A 23,471-nucleotide genomic window follows, 5' to 3' on the forward strand; every position below is an offset into this window, starting at 1 on the left:
ATTCTCTCTTACAGTTCTACAGGAATATTAAATGATGTGTTAAATATATTCTCTCTTACAGTTCTACAGGAATATTAAATGATGTGTTAAATATATTCTCTCTTACAGTTCTACAGGAATATTAAATGATGTGTTAAATATATTCTCTCTTACAGTTCTACAGGAATATTAAATGATGTGTTAAATATATTCTCTCTTACAGTTCTACAGGAATATTAAATGATGTGTTAAATATATTCTCTCTTACAGTTCTACAGGAATATTAAATGATGTGTTAAATATATTCTCTCTTACAGTTCTACAGGAATATTAAATGATGTGTTAAATATATTCTCTCTTACAGTTCTACAGGAATACTAAATGATGTGCTAAATGTGTTATTTTAATTGTAATTGAAACAATTGTGTGATTCCAAGTTTCTTATTGTTCGTAACAACTCAGTTTGCTGCTATAGGCAGTTAGCTGCCTACTGTGACAGCTAGGTACTGGTTGCAACCTTGTAACTTTCTGATGGGAATAGTTGAAGAACTTGTTTAGTTTCCAAGTGCTACTGAATAAGCTCAAGTTCTACTCAAACATGCTCAAACATGACACATGTCATTATTCTAGTCTATCAATCCATTTGAAATCTTTATCTGCAGCGCAGGTTGCTCTCTGCCATACTTTACATAACACAAGGGCAGCATATATAGCCTAGTGCGTCAGAACTGCTAGGATACTGCCTGTTCTCTGAGCGCTTTATGTTTCTGGAGGCTGATGTCCCTTTATACCACAGGCTGGACAGTCCATGTCCTTACAACAGCAGGTAGAATGGATATTATCCCCATACGTCTTATTACCTGTTCTGTCTGGATGTAACAGGCTGCCTGGTAAATTAAATGTCTTCGGCCCCATTACACTAAAAACTTTAAGCACAATGTTGTCCTCAACCATGTAATTTACAAGAACAAAATATTCAAACCTTTCTGAATATGAGCTCCACTGCTCAATGGTTCCATCAAACTGTCCAATGTTTCCAACAATTCCAGACATTTTTCATTTCTCAATAGGCTCCAGTGTCACGTTCTGACATTAGTTATTTTATTATGTCTTTGGTTTAGTATGGTCAGGGGGCGTGAGTTGGGTGGGTGGTCTATGTTCTTTTTTCTATGTTGTATTTCTGTGTTTGGCCTGGTATGGTTCTCAATCAGAGGCAGCTGTCAATCGTTGTCCCTGATTGAGAATCATACTTAGGTAGCCTGGTTTCACTGTTGAGTTGTGGGTGATTGTTTTCAGTATTTTTGTGTGTCTGCACCAGACAGAACTGTTCCGGTTGTTTCTTTGTTGTTTGTTATTCAGTGTTAATTTTTTTCATTAATTAAGATGAACACTTACCACGCTGCGCTTTGGTCCTAACCTTCTTACACCGACGACAGCCGTTACATCCTGATTGTCATTCACTTTAGCATTGTCCTCAACCACAGCAATATTTTCCTCGGTCATGTACACTTAATTAATTTCGCTCATTTAGCAGTTTTTAATTCCAAAGTTTGTCTTCACAGTTGAATAAATATCCTTTCCTTTAATCAAGGTATATTCCTCCCTTTCTAATCAAGTTGTTTTCCCGCTCAGACATCCGTCTCGAGTCTTTTTCTGCAGTCCATGACGATGCTAACTCTCTCTCTTAGCAAGCTCAACTTTGCACTTGCCTCTGCTAGCAATACACTGTGTTAACATTAGCCTAGACTGTATCACAGAAAATAACAGTTTTAAAAAGTTGTTAAAACATACTTCTTCCAGACAGAATAGTTCCTGTAGATTCAGACTCATCACCAATCTGTTGTTATGTTTTGTGGGTTTCATAACCACGTCTGTATATGAATTCAATAATGATGAGACGGGAGACAGGAATCAGTTCAACCATTTATCTGGAAAGTGATCATCTCAACACATACAAACCCCCATGATGCTCTGCGGCACAACCCCAATAAACAACAAATACATCAATAAATAAGTAAATGGACACTAAGCAAAACTCAGAGGACTTTAAATGTTCAGTTATAGAAAGTAGGGCCATGGGACAGGGTCAGAAAGGTCAGGATGTTTGATACCTGGTTACAGAGGTGAAATAACAAGCTTAAGGTCCATTATAAGACAGTGAAGTAGGACCATGGGAGAGGGTCAGAAAGGTCAGTATGTTTGATACCTGGTTACAGAGGTGACATAACAAGCATACGGTCCATTATAACACAGTGAAGTAGAGGTGGGAGCTAAAAGCAGACATGGACAGTGAGACGGTGTGAGGAGGTCAGGGGTCAAACACTAGATCAGGACAGGTAGAAATGGCAGGGCTGGAAATAGACAAGAGACACATTCTGATCATGGCACGACACGTCTCCTTTGCTTGATCAAGTTGTTGACCCCACAACAAACGACATGTGGTCTGCTTTTTTTTTTAGTACGTACTGCCTTCTATAAACCAACGTTCAAGGTGACTGAGAGAAATAAGCTTTCAATTTTCAAGCAACATCTCTGTTGGACATTCCTGCAGTCAATCCCTCAAAACTTCTGTGGCAAAACTGCACATTTTAGAGTGTCTGTTATTGCCCTCAGCACAAGGTGCACCTGTGTAATGATCATGCTGTTTAATCAGACCTTAATATGACACACGTGTCAGGTGGGGGATTATCTTGGTAAAGGAGAAATGCTCACTGACAGGTGTGACATTTGACAGAAATATGTTTTTTGTGTGGATCCAGTGTGTGTCCAGTGTGTGTGTGTGTGTGTGTCCAGTGTGTGTGTGTGTGTGTGTCCAGTGTGTGTGTGTTTGTCCAGTGTGTGTGTGTGTGCCCAGTGTGTGTGTATGTCCAGTGTGTGTGTCTGTCCAGTGTGTGTGTGTGTGTGTGTGTGTGTCTGTCCAGTGTGTGTGTGTCTGTCCAGTGTGTGTGTCCAGTGTGTGTTTCCAGTGTGTGTGTGTCTGTCCAGTGTGTGTGTGTGTGTCCAGTGTGTGTGTGTCCAGTGTGTGTGTTTGTCCAGTGCGTGTGTGTGTGCCCAGTGTGTGTGTATGTTCAGTGTGTTTGTCTGTCCAGTGTGTGTGTGTGTGTGTCTGTCCAGTGTGTGTGTGTCTGTCCAGTGTGTGTTTCCAGTGTGTGTTTCCAGTGTGTGTTTCCAGTGTGTGTGTCCAGTGTGTGTTTCCAGTGTGTGTGTGTCCAGTGTGTGTGTGTTTGTCGGGTGTGTGTGTGTGTGTCCAGTATGTGTTTGTGTCTGTTCTGTGTGTGTGTCCAGTGTGGGTGTTGGTGTGTGTGTGTGCGTGTGTGTGTGTGTCTGTCCAGTGTGTGTGTGTGTCTGTCCAGTGTGTGTGTGTGTGTGTGTGTCTGTTCAGTGTGTGTTTCCAGTGTGTGTATGTGTGTGTGTCAGTCCAGTGTGTGTTTCCAGTGTGTGTGCATGTGTCCAGTATGTGTGTGTGTCTGTTCTGTGTGTGTGTCAGGTTCTTATTTACAGGGACACTGAGGAGTCTTCATGAACATAAAACCCTGGATAGAGGGGCTCAGTGAATGAGGTGGTGAATGTGTACAGGTGGGTCAGTGTGTCAGAGGAGGCTCTATAGAAGGACAGAGTGCCGGCTGACCAGTCCAGATACACTCCTACTCTGTGGGAGCTGGAGGAGCGGAAGTCTATGGTAGTGGTATTATCATTATTATTGTGACAGGCAATGTAACTGTTGTCAGAGCAGATCAGACTCCAGGACTTGTCATTACATCCAAGACAACAGTCATCAACCCTTCCTCTCCTGCTGATTCCTTTATATGTCACTCCTATTTCAGCCCCCATTCTCCCACTCCACTCTACCTCCCAGTAACAGCGCCCAGTCAGACCCTCTCTACACAGCACCTGTCTACAGTCCTCAAATCTCTCTGGGTGATCAGGATACGGCTGCTTCTCCTTCCTACATGTCAACTTTCTGTTCTCCTCAGACAGAGAGAGGAGTCTGTTTACTGTGTTTGGGTCCAGTGTGAGATCACAGACATCTGATGGATGAAACCAGACACAATATTAGAAATCATCATCATTCACATTAGAATGTTTACTCACTTTTCACTAATTCATTTAATGTAGATGTTTCTAGGTATCAAAACGAAAAGTTAAGGTAACTTGAGAATTGTTGAATGATCATATGTTATACTGTATGGTAATATAAAACACACTTATTCCCATTAATTGCACACACACACACACAGACACACACACACACACAAACCTGAATGCATGCATCATGAACACAAACACACATTTCTCATGTAACAAGAACGCGACACACACACACACACACACACACACAGTCCAATCAACTCTTTGTAAACCTTGGTGTTCCTGATCTCTGCTTCTGTAGAACTACAGCTGATATTTAATATGACCAAGTAAGTAATGATGGTGGTCTTTGACTTTGACTTAACTTGAATTAAGACTTATTCTTAGTCATATTCTTCACAGCAGTCAACACTCACATTTTCTAAGCCCAGGTTTCATTGTGTACTCTCCACCATGTTCCACACTGTAGCGGTAAGCAGAAGAACAGACAGCCATTGAGTGATACACACGAACTCTCACACATGTGTGTGTCCAGTGTGTGTGTGTTTGTATGTCCAGCGTGTGTGTGTGTGTCCATTGTGTGTGTGTGTCTATTGTGTGTGTCCAGTCTGTGTTTGAGAGGACACACATACACTGGACACACTGGATACACACACACACACACACAGTCAGCATATAACTTTGTTCAAAGGGTGGTAAGAATGTTTGTCTTAACTAGCCTGATAAGTCAAACATGTCTGATATGAACATTGACATAAACCCTCTACATACTTGAGTTTCTCTAGTCTGCAGTGTGGATCCTCCAGTCCAGCAGAGAGCAGTCTGACTCCTGAGTCTCCTGGGTGATTGTAGCTCAGGTCCAGCTCTCTCAGGTGTGAGGGGTTTGACCTCAGAGCTGAGACCAGAGAAGCACAGCCTTCCTCTGTGACTAGACAGCCTGACATTCTGACAAAGAGTAAAATTGTATTAAAATAACACTGCAATTCTTTGGTGGTGAAAATAGTGGCAGTATATTTTTGTAAATGTTCAGATACACATCAGTGTCCTGAAACCGGACATATATATTCAGAAATGAATTTATCATCATTATAATTTACAATTTATTAAAGTATAGCTTGTAGAGAGAAATATGTAGTGCAAATATTTGAGTAGACTGACCAGACCAGTGTGGTAGCAGAATCAGAATTATTTAGCTAACATTGATGAATACATTTTCATAAGTATGCTTATGTGGGGAAGTTGCTTGGGCCCAGAGAGGGTAGAGTTCGGGTTAGTCTTATCTGTGAATGTGTCTGTAAACTATTCCTAATCCATGTGAAGGGATGGTGTGATTAATGGGGAACCAGTTAGGTGGCTCCACAATGTCTGTGTGCCAGTCACTCCTCTCCGTAAGCTTCTAAGTGGTACCAAGAACGAGATAGGAACTTCGGTTTAGGAGACCAAACTGAACAATAATTTATAGCTAATGCTATAAATTATGGGATACTCTTTTTTTCTGGTAAAAGGTTCTTTGTGTAATGTTCCTAAGATCTGTTATTCGGCATGTGAGTTTTGATTGGTGTGTCTTGGCTATAAATGATACTAAGGAATGTTTTGTAACACTCTCAGATAATTCATTTATAGACACTGAATGGATCTGAGAGTCACAGGGTATGGTGAAGCTCATATAATGAAAGATGGACTTCATGATATAACTCTGACTCTGTGTGTGGTTTGCTCTCTCATGATTTGGTAATACAGGACATTTCCATGACACCAGTTTAAAAAGCAGTATCAGTCAGAAGACAGACAGTGAGGAATCAGATTTAGATTGTATTGAGTATACAGTCCACACCATATCTATTTAGACAGTGAGGTATCAGATTTAGATTGTATTGAGTATACAGTCCACACCATATCTATTTAGACAGTGAGGAATCAGATTTAGATTGTATTGAGTATACAGTCCACACCATATCTATTTAGACAGTGAGGTATCAGATTTAGATTGTATTGAGTATACAGTCCACACCATATCTATTTAGACAGTGAGGTATCAGATTTAGATTGTATTGAGTATACAGTCCACACCATATCTATTTAGACAGTGAGGAATCAGATTTAGATTGTATTGAGTATACAGTCCACACCATATCTATTTAGACAGTGAGGTATCAGATTTAGATTGTATTGAGTATACAGTCCACACCATATCTATTTAGACAGTGAGGTATAATATTTAGATTGTATTGAGTATACAGTCCACACCATATCTATTTAGACAGTGAGGTATCAGATTTAGATTGTATTGAGTATACAGTCCACATCATATCTATTTAGACAGTGAGGTATCAGATTTAGATTGTATTGAGTAGACAGTCCACACCATATCTATTTAGACAGTGAGGTATCAGATTTAGATTGTATTGAGTATACAGTCCACACCATATCTATTTAGACAGTGAGGAATCAGATTTAGATTGTATTGAGTATACAGTCCACACCATATATGTTTAGACAGTGAGGTATCAGATTTAGATTGTATTGAGTATACAGTCCACACCATATCTATTTTTACAGTGAAGCTAACATTTTAAATGTGGCTCTATACTCCAACATTTTGGATTTGAGATCAAATGTTTCATATGAGGTGACAGTATATCACCTTTTATTTGAGGGTATTTTCATACATATCTATTTCACGTTTAGAAAAATAACTCTAACATCCACCAGCTCCATGATGTTGTCATGGAGGAGTGGAAGAGGACTCCAGTGGCAACCTGTGAAGCTCCATGCCCAAGAGGCAGTGCTGGAAAATGATATTGGCACATAAAATATTGACACTTTGGGCCCAATTTGGACATTTTCACTTAGGCGTGTACTCACTTTTGTTGCCAGAGGTTTAGACATTAATGGCTGTGTGTTGAGTTATTTTGAGGGGACAGCAAATGTACACTGTTATACAAGCTGTACACTCACTACTTTACATTGTAGCATACTGTCATTTCTTCAGTGTTGTCACATGAAAAGATATACTCAAATGTTTACAAAAATGTGAGGGGTGTACTCACTTTTGTGATATACTGTACATATGAAAACCTTTAAATAAAAGGTGACATTCTGTACTGGCGCCTAATATGAAACATTGGGGGGACACAAACAACATACTGGAGCAAAGCACCAAATTTAAAACTGTAAGCTTTACTGTCCAAACACATATGGTGTGGACTATATGTGTCTGGTAAACACATGTGGATCTGGGTAACAGTTATTACTTGTTGACCAACTACAGGAATACTGACCTCAGAGTCTCCAGTTTACAGTGGGGATTCCCCAGTCCAGCAGAGAGCAGCTTCACTCCTGAATCCTTCAGGTCATTGTTACTCAGGTCCAGCTCTCTCAGGTGTGAGGGGTTTGACTCCAGAGCTGAGACCAGAGAAGCACAGCCTTCCTCTGTGACTAGACAGCCTGACAGCCTGCAAAGAGTCAAATCATATTAAAACCAAACTGCTATCCTTTGGTGGTGAAAATAGTGACAGTATATTTTTCAACATATTCAGATACATCAGTGTCCTAAATGATCATAATATTAGTTGTAGAAAATTAATAGTACAAATATTTAAGTAGACTGACCAGACCAGTTTAAAAAGCAGAATCAGTCAGAAGACAGACAGTGAGGTATAAGATTTAGATTGTATTGAGTATACAGTCCACACCATATCTATTTAGACAGTGAGGTATAAGATTTAGATTGTATTGAGTATACAGTCCACACCATATCTATTTAGACAGTGAGGTATCAGATTTAGATTGTATTGAGTATACAGTCCACACCATATCTATTTAGACAGTGAGGTATCAGATTTAGATTGTATTGAGTATACAGTCCACACCATATCTATTTAGACAGTGAGGTATCAGATTTAGATTGTATTGAGTATACAGTCCACACCATATCTATTTAGACAGTGAGGTATCAGATTTAGATTGTATTGAGTATACAGTCCACACCATATCTATTTAGACAGTGAGGTATCAGATTTAGACTGTATTGAGTATACAGTCCACACCATATCTATTTAGACAGTGAGGTATCAGATTTAGATTGTTTGAGTATACAGTCCACACCATATCTATTTAGACAGTGAGGTATCAGATTTAGATTGTATTGAGTATACAGTCCACACCATATCTATTTAGACAGTGAGGTATCAGATTTAGATTGTATTGAGTATACAGTCCACACCATATCTATTTAGACAGTGAGGTATCAGATTTAGATTGTATTGAGTATACAGTCCACACCATATCTATTTAGACAGTGAAGCTAACATTTTAAATGTGTCTCTATACTCCAGCATTTTGGATTTCAGATCAAATGTTTCATATGAGGTGACAGTATATAATATCACATTTTATTTGAGGCTATTTTAATACATACAGTGCAAAAGTATTCATCACTGTCACGCCCTGACCTTAGTTAACTTTGTTTTATTTATTATTTTGTCAGGTTGTGTGATGAGGGTGTTATGTGTTTTTGTCCTGTCTACGGTTTTTGTATATTTATGAGGCTTGTCTAGGTGTTTTTAGGTCGGCTAGATTGGTTCTCAATCAGAGGCAGCTGTTTATCGTTGTCTCTGATTGGGGGCCATATTTAGGTAGCCATATGCCTTGGATAGTTTTTGGGTTATTGTCTATGTGTAGTTGCCTGTCAGTACTTGTGTCGCATAGCGTCACGGTCGTTTTGGATTGTTTGTTCATTCTTCATTAAAATGATTATGTATTCTTGTCACAATGCGACTTGGTCTCCTCGTTATGACGAACGTGACAATCCCCCTTGGTGTTTTTCCTATTTTGTTGCATTACAACCTGTAATTTAAATAGATTTGGATTTCACGTAATGGACATACACAAAATAGTTAAAATTGGTGAAGTGAAATTAAAAAAATTACTTGTTTCCAAACATTGGGAAAAAAAATTAAAAAACGAAAAGTGAAGCATAGTGGTGGCAACGTCATGCTGTGTGGATATATTTCATTGGCAGGGACTGGTAAACTGGACAGAATTGAAGGAATGATGGTGCCAAAAACAGGGAAATCCTTTAGGGAAAGCTGTTTCAGTCTTCCAGGGATTTGAGACAGAGGTTTAAGCTAAAGCAACACTCAACTGGATTAAGGGGAAAATGTTAATGTCTTGGAATGGCCTATTCAAAGCCCAAACCTCAATCTGTGGTTTGACTCAAAGATACACCAGCGGAACCCATCCAGCGGAACCCATCCAGCGGAACCCATCCAGCGGAACCTATCCAACTTGAAGGATCTGCAGTTTTACCTTGAAGAAGGTCATAAAATCCCAGTGGCCAGATGTGCCAAGCTTATAGAGAGTAATTGCTGAAAAGGTTCTACAAATTATTGACGTTGGCTCAAGATCTCTGTATTTTATTTGTTTCACAATAAAACATACTTTGCATCTTCAAAGTGGTAGGCATGTTGTGTAAATGAAATGATACAAACCCCCCCCCCCCAAAAAAAAAAATCCATTTTAATTCCAGGTTGTAAAATAGAAAAAATAGGAAAAATGCAAAGGGGGTGAATACTTTTACAAGCCACTGTACATGAAACAGTAAAACATATATGGAAATACTCTCAAATAAAAGGTGACATTCTGTACTGTCACCTAGTAAGATACATTCTATCTCAAATCCAAAATGCTCGAGCATAGCACTGTCCAAACACATATGGTGTGGACTATGTGTGTCTGGTAAACACATGTGGATCTGGGTAACAGTTATCACTTGTTGACCAACTACAGGAATACTGACCTCAGAGTCTCCAGTTTACAGTGGGGATTCCCCAGTCCAGCAGAGAGCAGCTTCACTCCTGAATCCTTCAGGTCATTGTTACTCAGATCCAGCTCTCTCAGGTGTGAGGGGTTTGACCTCAGAGCTGAGACCAGAGAAGCACAGCCTTCCTCTGTGACTCCACAGCCTGACAGCCTGACAAAGAGATTGTCATGAATCCACAAACACACTGTTCATTTAACGAGTAGTGTAGAAGGACAATGGTAGATGCATTTGGTTTATTCTCCCAATCAACATATAGATTCATCTTCCGTCTCCTAGAACTGTCTTTGTCATTTTGTTACACTAATGTGTTATTCATTATGTTTTTAAATGATGATTAGTTCTTAAATGTCATTTTATTTACTCACAGAGCAGCTCTGGAGGCTTTGACCACTGGCAGCAGCCTCAGAAGACCTTCCTCTGATCTGGAGAATTTATTCAGATCAAACACATCCATTTCCTTTTCTGAAGTCAGCAACACAAAGACCAGAGCTGACCACTGTGCAGGTGACAGGTTGGGTTTTGATAGACTTCCTGTTCTCAGGAAGCTTTGGATCTCCTCCACAAGAGAATGGTCATTCAGTTCATTCAGACAGTGGAACAGATTGATGCACCTCTCTGGAGAGGAATTCTCTCTGATCTTCTCCTTGATGTACTTGACAGTTTCTTGATTAGTTTGTGAGCTGCTTCTTGAATTTGTCAGTAGACCTCGTAAGTGATTCTGATTGGACTCTAGTGAGAGGCCCAGAAGGAAGCGGAGGAAAAGGTCCAGGTTTCCCGTCTCACTTTGTAAGGCTTTATCCACAGCACTCTTGTAGACAATAACTTCAGACTCGTCTTTTGTTTGCAGTTTGTCCATTAGATTCTCATTGTTGTTGATGAATGAGAGGAACACATATACAGCAGCCAGAAACTCCTGAATGCTCAGATGAACAAAGCAGTACACCTTGTTCTGGTACAGCCCACATTCCTCTTTAAAGATCTGTGTGCACAATCCTGAGTACACTGAGGCTTCATTTACATCAATGCCAGCCTCTTTTAGGTCTTCTTCATAGAAAATCAGATTGCCATTCACAAGCTGTTGAAAAGCCAGTTTTCCCAGTGACAGAATGATCTCTTTATTCCAGTGTGGATCTGTCTCTTCTTTCCCAAGATACTTTTCATTCTTCTGTTTGGTATGAAACACCACAAGGTGTGTGTACATCTCAGTCAGAGTCTTGGGCATCTCTTCTCTCTTATGTTTCAGCATGTGTTGAAGGACTGTTGCAGAAATCCAACAGAAGACTGGAATGTGGCACATGATGTGGAGGCTCCTTGACGTCTTTATGTGTGAGATGATTCTGCTGGCCAGGTCCTCATCACTGAATCTCTTCCTGAAGTACTCCTCCCTCTGTGGGTCATTAAACCCTCGTACCTCTGTCACCTGGTGAACACACTCTGAAGGGATCTTATTGGCTGCTGCAGGTCGGGTAGTTATCCAGAGGAGAGCAGAGGGAAGCAGATTTCCCTTGATGAGATTTGTCAGCAGAACATCCACTGAGGTTGACTTTGTGACGTCACACCAGATCTTGTTCTTCTGGAAGTCTAGAGGCAGTCGGCACTCATCCAGACCATCAAAGATGAACAGAACTTTGTACTTGTCATAGTTGGAGATTCTTGATTGTTTGGTTTCCATTGAGAAGTGATTGAGAAGTTCAATGAAAGTGTGTTTGTCCTCTTTCATCAAATTCAGCTCCCGAAAAGGGAATGAAAATACAAATTGGACATCCTGATTTGCTTTTCCTTCAGCCCAGTCCAGAATGAACTTCTGCACAGAGACTGTTTTTCCAATGCCAGCGACTCCCTTTGTCAGCACAGTTCTGATAAGTTTGTCTTGTCCAGTTAAGGGTTTGAAGATGTCGTTACATTTGATTGCAGTCTCTGGTCTTGCTTGTTTCCTGGTTGTTGTCTCAATCTGTCTCAGCTCATGTTCATTATTGACCTCTCCTGTTCCACCCTCTGTGATGTAGAGCTCTGTGTAGATCTTATTGAGAAGTGTTGGGTTTCCTTGTTTAGCGATACCCTCAAATACACATTGAAATTTCTTCTTTAGATTAGATTTGAGTTCACGTTGGGAAATCACAGCAAGATCATCTGAATCTAAAAAAACACAGAGGACGTTAACATTACATCTGTTTTAATGCCTACAGTATTGAAGGCCTGTTATAAAGTTTTAAATTACAATAATGTATTATCTTAACTGACTGTATAAATGTGTAAATGTTTTCATAATGCATTACAGACTGGTGTGACTGATTATATTATTAGTTGTATTATTGATGTTGTTATTAATTCTCTCTCTCTCTAAGTAAATTCAATATAGCAAGTAAAACACTGGAATGGTAGATTTGCAGTGGAAGAATGTGCAAAGTAGAGATAAAAATAATCAGGTGCAAAGGAGCAAAATAAATAAATAAATGAGTATACAAATAAAAAAGTATATAAATACAGAAGGTAGTAGTAGTTAGTTGTGCTAAATTATAAATGTAGAGGTGCAGTAATCTGTGAGCTGCTCCAACTGCTAGTGCTTAAAAATAGTGAGGGAGATAAGTGTTTCCAGTTTCAGAGATTTTTGTAGTTCGTTCCAGTCATTGTCAGCAGAGAACTGGAAGGAGAGGCGGCCAAAGGAAGAATTGGTTTTGGGGGTGACCAGAGAGATATACCTGCCTGAGCGCGTGCTACAGGTAGGTGATGCTATGGTGACCAGCGAGCTGAGATAAGGGGGGACTCTACCTAGCAGGGTCTTGTAGATGACATGGAGCCAGTGGGTTTGGCGACGAGTATGAAGCGAGGGCCAGCCAACGAGAGCGTACAGGTCGCAGTGGTGGGTAGTATATGGGGCTTTGATTGTGAAATAGGAAGCCAATTCTAGATTTAGCTTTTGATTGGAGATGTTTGATGTGAGTCTGTAAGGAGAGTTTACAGTCTAACCAGACATCTAGGTATTTGTAGTTGTCCACATATTCTAAGTCAGAACCGTCCAGAGTAGTGATGTTGGACGGGCGGGCAGGTACAGGCAGCGATCGGTTAATGAGCATGCATTTACTTTTACTTGTATTTAAGAGCAATTGGAGGCCACGGAAGGAGAGTTGTATGGCATTGAAGCTCGTCTGGAGGGTTGTTAACACAGTGTCCAAAGAAGGGCCAGAAGTATACAGAATGGTGTCGTCTGCGTAGAGGTGGATCAGAGACTCACCAGCAGCAAGAGCGACATCATTGATGTATACAGAGAAGAGAGCCGGTCCAAGAGTTGAACCCTGTGGTACCCCCATAGAGACTGTCAGAGGTCTGGACAACAGGCCCTCCGATTTGACACACTGAACTCTATCAGAGAAGTAGTTGGTAAACCAGGCAAGGCAATCATTTGAGAAACCAAGGCTATCGAGTTTGCCGATGAGGATGTGGTGATTGACAGTGTCGAAAGCCTTGGCCAGATCAATGAATATGGCTGCACAGTATTGTTTCTTATCGATGGCGGTTAAGATATCGTTTAGGACCTTGAGCGTGGCTGAGGTGCACCCATGACCAGCTCTGAAACCAGATTGCATAGCAGAGAGGGTATGGTGAGATTCGAAGTGGTCGGTAATCTGTTTGTTGACTTGGCTTTCGAAGACCTTAGAAAGGCAGGGTAGGATAGATATAGGTCTGTAGCAGTTTGGGTCAAGAGTGTCCCCCCCTTTGAAGAGGGGGATGGCTGCTTTCCAATCTTTGGGAATCTCGGACGACACGAAAGACAGGTTGAACAGGCTAGTAATAGGGTTTGCAACAATTTTGACAGATAATTTTAGAAAGAAAGGGTCCAGATTGTCTAGCCCGGCTGATTTGTAGGAGTCCAGATTTTGCAGCTCTTTCGGAACATCAGCTGACTGGATTTGGGAGAAGGAGAAATGGGGAGGGCTTGGGCGAGTTGCTATGGGGGGTGCAGTGCTGTTGACTGGGGCAGGGCTAGCCATGTGGAAAGCATGGCCAGCTGTAGAAAAATGCTTATTTAAATTCTCAATTATAGTGGATTTATCAGGGGTGACAGTGTTTCCTATCTTCAGTGCAGTGGGCAGCTGGGAGTAGGTGTTCTTATTCTCCATGGACTTTACAGTGTCCCAGAATTTTTTGAGTTTGTGTTGCAGGAAGCAAATTTCTGCTTGAAAAACCTAGCCTTGGCTTTTCTAACTGCCTGTGTATAATGGTTTCTAGCTTCCCTGAACAGCTGCATATCACGGGGGCTGTTCGATGCTAATGCCGAACACCATAGGATGTTTTGTGTTGGTTAAGGGCAGTCAGGTCTGGAGAGAACCAAGGGCTATATCTGTTCCTGGTTCGAAATATCTTGAATGGGGCATGCTTATTTAACTTCTTACGGCTAGAGAGACTCTCCTGGCCAATAATCTGCGGAAATGCGCAACGCCAAATGCTAATCGTGCTCGATAAAACTCAAACTTCAATTAAAACACACATGCAGGGTACTCAATTAAAGCTACACTCGTTGTGAATCTAGCCACCATGTCAGATTTTTTAAATGCTTTTCGGCGAAAGCATGAGAAGCTATTATCTGACAGTATGCAACACCCCGAAATACCTGAAGGTAGCGTAAACAAAAGAATTAGCGTAGCCGGCGCTACACAAAACGCAGAAATAAAATATAAAACATTCATTACCTTTGACGAGCTTCATTGTTGGCACTCCTATATGTCCAATAAACATCACAATTGGGTCTTTTTCCCGATTAAATCCGTCCATGTATGCCCAAAATGTCAATTTATATGGCCCGTCTGAATCATGTAAATCCTCCGTTCCAAAACGCAACGTCATTTTTTAAAATTATAAAAGTTGCCTATAAACTTTTACAAAACACTTCAAACTAGGTTTGTAACACAACTTTAGGTATTTGTAAACGTTAATAATCGATCAAATTGATCACTGGGCGATCTGTATTCAACAGCAGCTTCTCCTGAAATCATGGTCCATTGTCTCTCCCATAAGTCCCTTCCTGTTTACTGGATGACAGGAAGGACCTATTTGTCATTTTTCCAAGAATTTAAACCAATGAAAATGGCAGTATTGGCGACATCGTGTGGAAGTTGTAGGTACTGCAAGCCCACCCTTAACTATTTTTGCTTGCAATAAACAACTCAGAGACTGGCGGATTAATACTTTTCTGTGGTTTTTGTGACCAGGTTTTTCTTGGGATTTCCTTTGCTGTTCACGTTCTGTTATAGTCACAGACATTATTTAACCAGTTTTAGAAACTTCAGAGTGTTTTCTATCCACACATACTAATCCTATGCATATACTATATTCCTGGCATGAGTAGCAGGACGTTGAAATGTTGCGCGATTTTTAACAAAATGTTGAAATAATTCAGGGGAGCTCTAAGAGGTTTTAAGATGGTGAGGAATGCATTTAAAAAAAATAACCAGGCATCTTCTACCGACGAGATGAGATCAATATCCTTCCAGGATACCCCGACCAGGTCGATTAAAAAGGCGTGCTCGCTGAAGTGTTTCAGGGAGCGCTTGACAGTGATGAGTGGAGGTCATTTGACCGCTGAGCTTAGATTGTAGGACGGCTGGGGTGTTAATAACCTCTTGGAACTACCCTTCCCGGATCCGGGAGAATTGTCATCAACTACATTAATTAGCATAGCGCAACGGTCAAAAAAAATTACTAGAAAATATTAATATTCATGAAATCACAAGTGAAATGTAGCGAAACACAGTTTAGCCTTTTGTTAATCATCCTGTCATCTCAGATTTTGAAATTATGCTTTACAGCCAAAGCAAGACAAGCTAGCTAGCTGCGAGATCCAGGTGTAAATGTCCAGAGCTTTCAGTTGAAATCCGGGGATATGGAGAGAAAAATAGGTCCGTTATGTTCTGGTCTGAGTCGCGTTGTACAAAACTGGAGATAGCTTTTGGAGCTAAAGGATAGCTGATGACCATCAATCGTGGTTAGCTGAATACTAACCGTTAGCCAGTAAATTGGCTAGCTTCGGGCTAGCTTCTGGTTAGCTTCTGGTTAGCTTCTGATTCGCTTTTGGCTAGCTTCTGGTTAGCTTCTGGTTAGCTTCTGGTTAGCTTCTGGCTAGCTTCTGGCTAGCGTCTATTGTGGATTTCAGATTTGAGGTAAATAATATATTTTAAAAAAATTGGTGAGGCGGGTTGCAGGAGAGTGTTTTGAAGTTGAGTTTTGGAAAATAAATATATACATGTAAATATAAAATAAAATAAAAAATATATATACACGGGACACGACAAGTTTAGGACAAAGGACGTCTGACTGCTATGCCATATTGATACAACATCCCTGCTGCTACTTGATGAGGATACTCAGTGTTGTGTTAAGGCTGCTACAATATCATTGAGTTACACAGCTACTTTATCTGTACTTTAGGTACAGCTTTTAAATGTTATAAAACATCATTCAACATGAGGCAGACAGCTCTTACATTTATCCAGTGTGTCAGCAAGCTCCTTCTCGTTCATTTTCCTCAGGACCTGCGGTGTGATCTTCAGAGCCCCCTCTCTGGCACTGCTCTCCTGCTTCTCATCTTCTATGTCCACCACTTCCTTATCCTGCTTCTGATTCTCAAAGTCTCTGGCACTTGAGGTAAACAAAAACAAATGTACATAACAGGACCACATACACTGAATATGGAGGCCAGGTCTGTTTGATGACTCCTGGAAGACTGACCACTGAGAATATCTGACTCTGATCTCTCCTGTTGGCACACACACATTGAACACACTGACAAACACACACACACACACACACACACACACACACACACACTCACAGAGAGGAAGGGAATGTTGTGTTTGTTTAATATTGTTTCAGGACTATGAAAATTGACAAAATGATTAGCCTATAGATTATGAAAACAACAACAATAAATGGGAAAATGAGAGAGGAGAAATTACTAGAGACAGTGTTGTTTAACTCACTGACCATGACCCATGAGTTCTTCTTACCTTTGTTCAGTAGAAAAGTCTCCCTGTCTAAACTTTATAGGTTTACCCATAGACCAGTTCCAAAATGCTATATATCCATTTTCAGACATTCAGACATTATGAAAGAGTGTTATCTATCTAATCATGGCATTGTTCAATGATGTATTTGTTTGAAATCTATCACTTCATTTCAGAGAGACAAATGATCATGTTTTTTTCTAAAAGCTATATATCTGCCTTACTGAGAGAAATCAGTAGTACAGCTAGGTTTTACACAGTAATAATATATATCTGTCTCACTCTCAGAGAAATCAGTAGTACTGCTAGGTTTTACACAGTAATAATATATATCTGCCTCATTCTCAGAGAAATCAGTAGTACTGCTAGGTTTTACACAGTAATAATATATATCTGCCTCATTCTCAGAGAAATCAGTAGTACTGCTAGGTTTTACACAGTAATAATATATATCTGCCCACTCTCAGAGGAATCAGTAGTACTGCTGGTTTTATTCAGTCAAATGTAACAAATAAATACAGACCACTAGAACAGCTGATTGATCTAACACCTGCCTCAGACCACTAGAACAGCTGAGTAATCTAACACCTGCCTCAGACCACTAGAACAGCTGAGTAATCTACCACCTGCCTCAGACCACTAGAACAGCTGAGTAATCTACCACCTGCCTCAGACCACTAGAACAGCTGAGTAATCTACCACTTGCCTCAGACCACTAGAACAGCTGAGTAATCTACCACCTGCCTCAGACCACTAGAACAGCTGAGTAATCTAACACCTGCCTCGGACCACTAGAACAGTTGAGTAATCTAACACCTGCCTCGGAACACTAGAACAGCTGAGTAATCTAACACCTGCCACGGACCACTAGAACAGCTGAGTAATCTAACACCTGCCTCAGACCACTAGAACAGCTGAGTAATCTAACACCACTCGTAGAACAGCTGAGTAATCTAACACCTGCCTCAGACCACTAGAACAGCTGAGTAATCTACCACCTGCCTCAGACCACTAGAACAGCTGAGTAATCTAACACCACTCGTAGAACAGCTGAGTAATCTAACACCTGCCTCAGACCACTAGAACAGCTGAGTAATCTACCACCTGCCTCAGACCACTAGAACAGCTGAGTAATCTACCACCTGCCTCAGACCACTAGAACAGCTGAGTAATCTACCACCTGCCTCAGACCACTAGAACAGCTGAGTAATCTACCACCTGCCTCAGACCACTAGAACAGCTGAGTAATCTAACACCTGTCTCAGACCACTAGAACAGCTGAGTAATCTAACACCTGCCTCAGACCACTAGAACAGCTGAGTAATCTAACACCTGCCTCAGACCACTAGAACAGCTGAGTAATCTACCACCTGCCTCAGACCACTAGAACAGCTGAGTAATCTACCACCTGCTTCAGACCACTAGAACAGCTGAGTAATATACCACCTGCCTCAGACCACTAGAACAGCTGAGTAATCTACCACCTGCCTCAGACCACTAGAACAGCTGAGTAATCTACCACCTGCCTCAGACCACTAGAACAGCTGAGTAATATACCACCTGCCTCAGACCACTAGAACAGCTGAGTAATCTACCACCTGCCTCAGACCACTAGAACAGCTGTGTAATCTAACACCTGCCTAAGACCACTAGAACAGCTGAGTAATCTAACACCTGCCTTGGACCACTAGAACAGCTGAGTAATCTAACACCTGCCTCAGACCACTAGAACAGCTGAGTAATCTAACACCACTCGTAGAACAGCTGAGTAATCTACCACCTGCCTCAGACCACTAGAACAGCTGAGTAATCTACCACCTGCCTCAGACCACTAGAACAGCTGAGTAATCTACCACCTGCCTCAGACCACTAGAACAGCTGAGTAATCTACCACCTGCCTCAGACCACTAGAACAGCTGAGTAATCTACCACCTACCTCAGACCACTAGAACAGCTGAGTAATCTACCACCTGCCTCGGACCACTAGAACAGCTGAGTAATCTACCACCTGTCTCAGACCACTAGAACAGCTGAGTAATCTAACACCTGCCTTGGACCACTAGAACAGCTGAGTAATCTACCACCTGCCTCGGACCACTAGAACAGCTGAGTAATCTAACACCTGCCTCGGACCACTAGAACAGCTGAGTAATCTAACACCTGCCTCAGACCACTAGAACAGCTGAGTAATCTAACACCACTCGTAGAACAGCTGAGTAATCCAACACCTGCCTCAGACCACTAGAACAGCTGAGTAATCTACCACCTGCCTCAGACCACTAGAACAGCTGAGTAATCTAACACCTGCCTCAGACCACTAGAACAGCTGAGTAATCTAACACCTGCCTCAGACCACTAGAACACCTGAGTAATCTAACACCTGCCTCAGACCACTAGAACAGCTGAGTAATCTAACACCTGCCTCAGACCACTCGAACAGCTGAGTAATCTAACACCTGCCTCAGACCACTAGAACAGCTGAGTAATCTAACACCTGCCTCAGACCACTAGAACAGCTGAGTAATCTAACACCACTCGTAGAACAGCTGAGTAATCTACCACCTGCCTCAGACCACTAGAACAGCTGAGTAATCTACCACCTACCTCAGACCACTAGAACAGCTGAGTAATCTACCACCTGCCTCAGACCACTAGAACAGCTGAGTAATCTAACACCACTCGTAGAACAGCTGAGTAATCTACCACCTGCCTCAGACCACTAGAACAGCTGAGTAATCTACCACCTGCCTCAGACCACTAGAACAGCTGAGTAATCTACCACCTGCCTCAGACCACTAGAACAGCTGAGTAATCTACCACCTGCCTCAGACCACTAGAACAGCTGAGTAATCTACCACCTACCTCAGACCACTAGAACAGCTGAGTAATCTACCACCTGCCTCGGACCACTAGAACAGCTGAGTAATCTACCACCTGTCTCAGACCACTAGAACAGCTGAGTAATCTAACACCTGCCTTGGACCACTAGAACAGCTGAGTAATCTACCACCTGCCTCGGACCACTAGAACAGCTGAGTAATCTAACACCTGCCTCGGACCACTAGAACAGCTGAGTAATCTAACACCTGCCTCAGACCACTAGAACAGCTGAGTAATCTAACACCACTCGTAGAACAGCTGAGTAATCCAACACCTGCCTCAGACCACTAGAACAGCTGAGTAATCTACCACCTGCCTCAGACCACTAGAACAGCTGAGTAATCTAACACCTGCCTCAGACCACTAGAACAGCTGAGTAATCTAACACCTGCCTCAGACCACTAGAACAGCTGAGTAATCTAACACCTGCCTCAGACCACTAGAACAGCTGAGTAATCTAACACCTGCCTCAGACCACTCGAACAGCTGAGTAATCTAACACCTGCCTCAGACCACTAGAACAGCTGAGTAATCTAACACCTGCCTCAGACCACTAGAACAGCTGAGTAATCTAACACCACTCGTAGAACAGCTGAGTAATCTACCACCTGCCTCAGACCACTAGAACAGCTGAGTAATCTACCACCTACCTCAGACCACTAGAACAGCTGAGTAATCTACCACCTGTCTCGGACCACTAGAACAGCTGAGTAATCTACCACCTGTCTCAGACCACTAGAACAGCTGAGTAATCTAACACCTGCCTCGGACCACTAGAACAGCTGAGTAATCTACAACCTGCCTCGGACCACTAGAACAGCTGAGTAATCTAACACCTGCCTCGGACCACTAGAACAGCTGAGTAATCTAACACCTGCCTCAGACCACTAGAAAAGCTGAGTAATCTAACACCACTCGTAGAACAGCTGAGTAATCCAACACCTGCCTCAGACCACTAGAACAGCTGAGTAATCTACCACCTGCCTCAGACCACTAGAACAGCTGAGTAATCTAACACCTGCCTCAGACCACTAGAACAGCTGAGTAATCTAACACCTGCCTCAGACCACTAGAACAGCTGAGTAATCTAACACCTGCCTCAGACCACTAGAACAGCTGAGTAATCTAACACCTGCCTCAGACCACTAGAACAGCTGAGTAATCTAACACCTGCCTCAGACCACTAGAACAGCTGAGTAATCTAACACCTGCCTCAGACGACTAGAACAGCTGAGTAATCTAACACCTGCCTCAGACCACTAGAACAGCTGAGTAATCTAACACCTACCTCAGACCACTAGAACAGCTGAGTAATCTAACACCTGCCTCAGACCACTAGAACAGTTGAGTAATCTACCACCTGCCTCAGACCACTAGAACAGCTGAGTAATCTACCACCTGCCTCAGACCACTAGAACAGCTGAGTAATCTACCACCTGCCTCAGACCACTAGAACAGCTGTGTAATCTAACACCTGCCTCAGACCACTAGAACAGCTGAGTAATCTAACACCTGCCTCAGACCACTAGAACAGCTGAGTAATCTACCACCTGCCTCAGACCACTAAAACAGTTGAGTAATCTACCACCTGCCTCAGACCACTAGAACAGCTGAGTAATCTACCACCTGCCTCAGACCACTAGAACAGCTGAGTAATCTACCACCTGCCTCAGACCACTAGAACAGCTGAGTAATCTACCACCTGCCTCAGACCACTAGAACAGCTGAGTAATCTACCACCTGCCTCAGACCACTAGAACAGCTGAGTAATCTACCACCTGCCTCAGACCACTAGAACAGCTGAGTAATCTAACACCTGCCTCAGACCACTAGAACAGCTGAGTAATCTACCACCTGGCTCAGACCACTAGAACAGCTGAGTAATCTAACACCACTCGCAGAACAGCTGAGTCATCTAACACCACTCGTAGAACAGCTGAGTAATCTACCACCTGCCTCGTAGATCAGCTGATTGTGTTTTTAGATGTTTTTTTGCCCTTCCACGTGACTTTATACACAGAAGATCTCTGCTAAACATAGAATCACATGGTTTATCCGTCTCTCTGTGACCGACAAATTCAGAAAATTGACTACAAATACAAAGTTGACAATTGATTCAAACAAGGGATCTATACACATTTTCTTTATATGAAAACCAAGATTACTTTATTAAAATATAAACATTAGGCTTTAGGCCTGTTTCAATCATGTTGAAATATATTCCATGTTCCATATATTGAGTTATATTTTGCTACTTGAAGGCTACTGTCTGTTATTGTTCTCAAAATATTTTATAACATATGCGCAATGACGTGCTAATCTGAGATTTTTTTATCAGCATTAGAATTAGCCACCTCAATATCTGCAGCCATAGGTGCAAATAGAAGCTGATCTGTGGTCAGTATTGTGAACTAATTATAATGTTAATGTTAACAATTTATGTTATTCTTCAATAACACAAACTCCAAAGCAAAGAAGAGAAGAAGAGGTTTATTCAGAGAGGACAAATCAAGATGTTAAGCTGGGAGGTAGATGTTCAGATCTTCAGTCTCCCCTGTCCTCAGCTTTTCTCCACTGAACAAAGGAACAGGATGCCATTTATAACCCCCCCACCCTAGCCTGGGGTTGACCAATCAGAAGTCCTTGCAGGACAACTTGGCCAATGGCCGTTTAACAAGTATCCTGCTCTCGACTGTACAGACCAATGACAATGTGGCCCACGTAGCACATGTCGCTCTGAGTTCAGGAGTGACATTCCAACATATATATATATAACCCCCCCCCCCCCCTGCCTGGGGTTGACCAATCAGAAGTCCTCTCTGAGTTCAGGAGTGACATTCCACAGATTCTAACAGATGTTGAACTGAAACCCAACTCCTATTTACAATTCGCTACTGACCATTAGTACTCTAGTACTCTACTGACCATTAGTACTCTAGTACTCTACTGACCATTAGTACTCTAGTACTCTACTGACCATTAGTACTCTAGTACTCTACTGACCATTAGTACTCTAGTACTCTACTGACCATTAGTACTCTAGTACTCTACTGACCATTAGTACTCTAGTACTCTACTGACCATTAGTACTCTAGTACTCTACTGACCATTAGTACTCTAGTACTCTACTGACCATTAGTACTCTAGTACTCTACTGACCATTAGTACTCTAGTACTCTACTGACCATTAGTACTCTAGTACTCTACTGACCATTAGTACTCTAGTACTCTACTGACCATTAGTACTCTAGTACTCTACTGACCATTAGTACTCTAGTACTCTACTGACCATTAGTACTCTAGTACTCTACTGACCATTAGTACTCTAGTACTCTCGTCCTCTCAAACTCTCAAACTCTGCGTTGTGTATTTATCTTCAAAATATTCTTATATTAAGGAAAGAGGGGTTGACCAATCAGAAGTCCTTGCAGGACAACTTGGCCAATGGCCGTTTAACAAGTATCCTGCTCTTGACTGTACAGACCAATGACAATGTGGCCCACGTAGCACATGTCGCTCTGAGTTCAGGAGTGACATTCCAACATATATATATATATAACCCCCCCCCCCCCCCCTGCCTGGGGTTGACCAATCAGAAGTCCTCTCTGAGTTCAGGAGTGACATTCCACAGATTCTAACAGATGTTGAACTGAAACCCAACTCCTATTTACAATTCGCTACTGACCATTAGTACTCTAGTA

General features: G+C 41.7%; 1 protein-coding gene across 1 annotated transcript; it reads right to left on the minus strand.

The window, feature by feature from the left end:
• Window positions 1-3,474: 3,474 nt before the first annotated feature.
• Window positions 3,475-16,943, minus strand: LOC139405181 (NLR family CARD domain-containing protein 3-like). The gene is made up of 7 exons (XM_071147602.1): window positions 16,894-16,943; window positions 16,371-16,525; window positions 10,258-12,028; window positions 7,350-7,523; window positions 4,840-5,013; window positions 4,485-4,531; window positions 3,475-4,007 (listed from the first exon to the last, which is right to left on the minus strand). The coding sequence occupies exons 1-7, from the start codon at window positions 16,941-16,943 to the stop codon at window positions 3,475-3,477; spliced, it is 2,904 nt and encodes a 967-aa protein (XP_071003703.1).
• Window positions 16,944-23,471: the final 6,528 nt, after the last annotated feature.

The sequence above is a fragment of the Oncorhynchus clarkii genome, unplaced genomic scaffold (genome assembly GCF_045791955.1).
Source record: "Oncorhynchus clarkii lewisi isolate Uvic-CL-2024 unplaced genomic scaffold, UVic_Ocla_1.0 unplaced_contig_8549_pilon_pilon, whole genome shotgun sequence".
In the NCBI taxonomy this organism is placed as follows: Eukaryota; Metazoa; Chordata; class Actinopteri; order Salmoniformes; family Salmonidae; genus Oncorhynchus; species Oncorhynchus clarkii.

Coding starts and splice junctions, on each gene's coding strand:
- LOC139405181 (XM_071147602.1), bottom strand. CDS start 16,943: ATGGGTAAACCTATAAAGTTTAGACAGGGAGACTTTTCTACTGAACAA. Junction 12,029..16,370: donor TGCTGACACACTGGATAAAT/GTAAGAGCTGTC, acceptor GTGTTTTTTTAG/ATTCAGATGATCTTGCTGTG. Junction 7,524..10,257: donor AAAGCCTCCAGAGCTGCTCT/GTGAGTAAATAA, acceptor GACTCTTTGCAG/GCTGTCAGGCTGTCTAGTCA.